The sequence below is a fragment of the Zerene cesonia genome, chromosome 13 (genome assembly GCF_012273895.1).
Source record: "Zerene cesonia ecotype Mississippi chromosome 13, Zerene_cesonia_1.1, whole genome shotgun sequence".
Taxonomy (NCBI): domain Eukaryota; kingdom Metazoa; phylum Arthropoda; class Insecta; order Lepidoptera; family Pieridae; genus Zerene; species Zerene cesonia.
Window position 1 is genome coordinate 5,992,161 of NC_052114.1, and position 5,746 is coordinate 5,997,906.

General features: G+C 38.2%; 1 protein-coding gene across 1 annotated transcript in view; it reads left to right on the top strand.

Moving 5' to 3' along the window:
• Positions 1-5,229, top strand: part of LOC119831296 (collagen alpha-1(III) chain-like) — a 23,256-nt gene extending 18,027 nt beyond the window's left edge. Inside the window, exons 7-17 of the mRNA XM_038354597.1 lie at positions 1-171; positions 524-676; positions 993-1,106; positions 1,259-1,441; positions 1,792-1,944; positions 2,815-2,943; positions 3,253-3,432; positions 3,792-3,947; positions 4,289-4,561; positions 4,807-4,953; positions 5,075-5,229. Coding sequence (XP_038210525.1) covers positions 1-171; positions 524-676; positions 993-1,106; positions 1,259-1,441; positions 1,792-1,944; positions 2,815-2,943; positions 3,253-3,432; positions 3,792-3,947; positions 4,289-4,561; positions 4,807-4,953; positions 5,075-5,229 — 1,814 coding nt within the window. The remainder of the gene's footprint in view (positions 172-523; positions 677-992; positions 1,107-1,258; positions 1,442-1,791; positions 1,945-2,814; positions 2,944-3,252; positions 3,433-3,791; positions 3,948-4,288; positions 4,562-4,806; positions 4,954-5,074) is intronic.
• Positions 5,230-5,746: the final 517 nt, after the last annotated feature.

Sequence of the window (5,746 nt, forward strand, 5' to 3'; positions counted from 1 at the left end):
GACCAAATGGACCTAGTGGACCTGGCGGCCCTGGTGGTCCTGGAGGCCCGAACGGACCTAGTGGACCAAATGGACCAAGCGGACCAAATGGACCAAATGGACCAAGCGGACCAAATGGACCGAGCGGACCAGGCGGCCCAACCGGTAGTGGCAACTACCCAGGCTCTCATGGTACGTAGATTTTTTTTTATAACAAGTAAAACTAAATCAAGTATTTACTCTTCCTTGTCAGACTGACTCTAAATTAAACAAATAACTTTTAAGTAAATGACTTCTAAAATTGATGACAATTTTTAATCATTTTGTTACTGTTATTCTAGTTCAACGCATTCAAAGAACTTTCAAAAACTCCAGTGATTTGGCTTTAATACTACATAAGTCTTGATCTGATAATCCCCTACTCTTAAAGAAAACATGAAAGTCTTTTATTCGTATTCTTACTCTTTGCCTTAACAAATTTAATTTCTATGAAATAATAAAATAATAATATTGTGCTAACAAATTACGTATGTAATATTTTCAGGCGGTGGTTATTACCCAGGACAACCAGGCAAACCTGGATCACCAGGTTCACCAGGAAGTCCAGGATCTCCGGGTGGTCCAGGTGGTCCTGGGGGTCCAGGCGGTCCAGGCGTGACAGGCCCAAGCGGTCCTTCAGGCGGTGGTTATTATCCAGGTAAATTTAAATTTTTAACATAAATTAACAATAAAATCTCATAAAACTTTACAATTGTATCAACTCTCTCGTCAACACGTGTATATAAATAGATACAATTAATTAAATAACACCACATAACCCACATAAAATGAATCAATACAATATAAGAACGAACGTAAGAACATAATGGTTAGCTTTATGAAATTTACAACGTATAGTCTGATTTGAACTGAAATCTAGTGGGACAGCAGTACATAATTAAATCTGTGATGACTGTACCAAAATATTATGACAGTCATAATATTTTGAAATAAATGAACATTTTGTTCTTTAGGTTCAGGTTATTATCCAGGCACACCTGGAACCCCTGGTACTCCTGGCACTCCGGGAAGTCCCGGATCCCCTGGAGGACCTGGCGGGCCTGGAAGCGGATATTACCCTGGTTCAGGTAATGTAAAAAAAATAATTATGAAAAGTACTTATAAAAATTGATTGTCAATAATAAAACAGTGTTTAGATATATGACACGTTTAACTAACTAGCAGTCATTCTTCAATATACATTATCATTAAGTTTGCCTTCAAATGAATTCTTTTTTAGGAAGCGGTAGCGGTCCTAACGGCCCCAACGGACCAAATGGACCTAGTGGACCTGGCGGCCCTGGTGGTCCTGGAGGCCCGAACGGACCTAGTGGACCAAATGGACCAAATGGACCAAGCGGACCAAATGGTCCAAGCGCACCAGGCGGCCCAACCGGTAGTGGCAACTACCCAGGTTCTCATGGTACGTAGATTTTTTTATAACAAGTACAGCTAAATCAAGTATTTACTCTTCCTTGTCAGACTGACTCTAAATTAAACAAATAACTTTTAAGTAAATGACTTCTAAAATTGATGACAATTTTTAATCATTTTGTTACTGTGATTCTAGTTCAACGCATTCAAAGAACTTTCAAAAACTCCAGTGATTTGGATTTAATACTAAATAAAGTCTTGATTAGATAATCCCCTACTCTTAAAGAAAACATGAAAGTCTTTTATCTTATTCTTACTCTTTGCCTTAATTAATTTAATTTATATGAAATAATAAAATAATAATTTTATACTAACAAATAACGTATGTGATATTTTCAGGCGGTGGTTATTACCCAGGACAACCAGGCAAACCTGGATCACCAGGTTCACCAGGAAGTCCAGGATCTCCGGGTGGTCCAGGTGGTCCTGGGGGTCCAGGCGGTCCAGGCGTGACAGGCCCAAGCGGTCCCTCAGGCGGTGGTTATTATCCAGGTAAGTTTAAATTTTTAACATAAATTAACCATAAAATCTCATAAAACTTTACAATTGTATCAACTCTCTCGTCAACACGTGTAAATAAAATAGATACAATTAATTAAATAACACCACATAACCCACATAAAATGAATCAATACAACATCATGTATAATTATTTTTTATATTAACTGACCCAGCGAACTTCGCAACGCCATAGAACATTTACCCATTTTTCTTATTTTTCTTACATTTAAACCTTCCTTGGACTATTGTGAATACATCAAAAGGAAAGTTATCAAAATCGGCTCCGCCATTTCCGAGTTTTAATGAGACAAACGGACAGCAATTTCTTTATTTATAGATAGATAAGAAAAAATTTGCAATGTAGTCTACGAAGCGTTATGCAATTAAGAGGATATCATTTACACAAGTAAGAAGTGAAACAGTGCAAAAAATAAAAAATATACATAACTTAAATACTATGATATTGAATATATAACAATATATCTAATTTATTTAACGTACGAATGAGAATTAATTTAATACTATTTTTTCCAAGACTTCCTTAAAAGTAGAATCAACTAAAGCTCAAAATTGAAAATTTACAAAAAAAATACTTCAATTATTAATAAACAATGCCGGTAGCAATAAACATCTATTTGTTTCCTTATATTTTCTAGATAAAACGGACTTTGAAATTATTATTTAACCACCTTATTTTCTTCGTTCGTTTCTTCATTCTAACCATAAGGGGTTTCTAATGGCAACATAACATACAGGAACCTAAAATATGAAATATACATTCGCGCATGTCTTTCCCACGTTCTCTGTTTACATTATCACTATCATTATTTTTGCATTATTATATTTGATGTTTCTTTACAGGTGGTAGTTATTATCCAGGAAGTCCAGGATCTCCTGGAAGTCCTGGTGGGCCAGGTGGACCAGGTGGACCAGGTGGTCCCGGTGGCCCCGGCGGCCCTTCAGGCAGTGGCTACTACCCAGGTGGACAAGGTACTGTGACATCTGGTATAGAATTGTGAAATTGAAAAAATGTTAATAAATATTTCATTAACAATAATAACAAAAGCATTTTCACGTTTACCTCCTATAAATAGAGGGCGAGTAAAGGCATGTTAATTTGTTGACAAATAGTTTGTGTTGTTTATTAAAATGTTTCTTTTTTTGTTTTTATGTTATTAAAATATTTTTAAAATGTCATAACAAAACTTAAGATGGGAATTAATTATTATGCTTGCTTAATATATTTCTTATGTATTAATATTTCATATTCTTGTCGTTCATGTCCTTATGTATTAACAGGTTCAACTGGCTCGGGTAGTGGTTACTACCCAGGACAACCAGGCAAACCAGGTTCACCAGGCTCACCAGGAACTCCAGGATCTCCAGGAGGCCCAGGTGGCCCAGGCGGTCCAGGCGGTCCAAGTGGGCCAAATGGTCCCACTGGTCCAACCGGAAGCGGTAACTACCCAGGCAGCCAAGGTGTGTATGGTACATTTTTTCTTTTTAAAATTACAATTTAATGTTTATGTTAGAATCTCATTTTCGTCGTGTCCACTGAAAATCAGTGGAGCCCATTAAAGAAACTTAGACTAAGTTCCTTTAATGGGCTTAGACTCTTATACACTGAGTGGATCTCCTTTTATACTAGTTAATTCAGACTTTTTTTTAACACCAAATTATTTTTATCTCTCTGTATGTTGTTTTTAATTTTCATAATTGTATAGTACTATCACAGATAACATTATACTGTAATAGGTACTTAGTATTTTCGGGATTTACATAGAACGTTAACGTTGTCATTCAAATTATATATGTATATTGTACGATTTTTTTATTAGGTGGTGGATATTACCCCGGACAGCCCGGCAAACCTGGCTCTCCAGGAACACCAGGTTCCCCAGGTGGTCCGGGTGGCCCAGGTGGTCCGGGTGGCCCAGGAGGACCTGGAGGCCCAACTGGTCCTAGCGGAGGCAGTTACTACCCAGGCTCTCAAGGTATCATACTAAAATCTAAAAAAGAAATTAAAAATTGCATAAACTTTCTTCACGAATACAGGTAGTTTCGTAATAAATGTCTCTTCAGACATACAGATGTCTGTATGAATTTTAACAGTAAAATTCTGTATCATGACAAACACGTATCGTAACACATATAAAATGATGTATTGCATTAAGCATTGCCGTTATGATTAATATTTAGGAAAATATATGCACTTTGTTAGCTTAGCACACATTTTGAGTAATTATTAAAAAAATAAATAAATCAATGAATCGTATCAATAATGATGTAATTAATAATTGTTTCATCCTAAAACATGCATCCTATGAACTTCCAGGACAACCAGGTAAACCAGGATCACCAGGGAGTCCAGGAGCCCCTGGTGGTCCAGGTGGACCTGGGGGACCAGGCGGCCCAGGTGTGACAGGTCCAAGCGGTCCTTCTGGCGGCGGTTACTATCCAGGACAACCAGGCAAACCAGGATCACCAGGCACACCAGGAACTCCAGGCACCCCCGGATCTCCAGGTGGTCCCGGAGGACCAGGAGGTCCAGGTGGCCCTAGCGGTCCAAGTGGTCCATCTACTGGTGGATATTACCCAGGTTCTCAAGGTTTGTAACAATTACTTCAATGTATCTCTAGTATTAGTGGTAAAAAGTGCTATTATATCTGTTAAATAAAAGGTCCGCCCCGGCTTCGCCCGTGTCATGTTTAGTCTATAGGCTAGCATTCAGGAAATACACCATTAAAGAATTTTTGCCCTGAGATTTTCGCGTTCAAACAATCGAACAAACCAATCTTACACTTTATATAATTAGTAGGTTACAGGACATTTACACTACATTTACATTTACAGGACAACCAGGAAAACCAGGCAGTCCAGGATATCCGGGCACTCCAGGTTCACCCGGTGGACCGGGAGGACCAGGTGGACCAGGCGGCCCTAGCGGCCCAAGCGGTCCAAGTGGTGCACCCGGCGGCAGCTATTACCCAGGCTCTCAAGGTACCCAAGCGTTAAATTAATATATTAATATTGTCTGTAAGGTATAAAATTGATATGAAGTAAATAAGTAAAGAAATTAAAAAAAACAACTCATAGAATAAAAAAAACTTTTTATTCCTAGGTGGATACTATCCAGGACAACCAGGCAGTCCAGGCTCACCAGGTGGACCCGGTGGGCCAGGTGGACCAGGTGGACCAGGTGGACCAGGTGGACCCGGGGGACCTGGTGGACCAACTGGAAGTGGCAGCCATTATCCAGGTGCTTATTATTATTAAGCTTTTATTTTAAATGTATATAATGAATGAATGAATAAAGCTTTATTGTACACACGAATAGGAAATATTTCAAAAGCACAGACTAAAAATACAAGTTGCACAATAGGCGACCTTATGGCTACAGAGCCATCTCTTCCAGGTAACCAAAACAAAGAAATAATAGATAGAGAGCGCATAGGTAGGTGGTGTATACTATAGATATAAGTTTAATTAATATAGAGTAACTGGATGACCGAGCTTCGCTCGGTTTAACTTCCTGAAGTAAGATTGTTTATAAGGGTTTTTTTCCAAGATCGTTTAGGCATTTTTAAATGAACACGTGCATTAAGAAGCCACACAAAACAATATAAACAATTAGTTTAACCTCAAAGCAAACGCTCATTGACTTCGTTACTTAACAACGCCATCTGCTGGAACTTTAATTATTCGCCAATAGATATCAGGAAGAGTCATAATAAATTGGAACTACTCAAACGCCACCTATTTGTTAAAAAAGTAAGTTTAAGTCGATAAAACA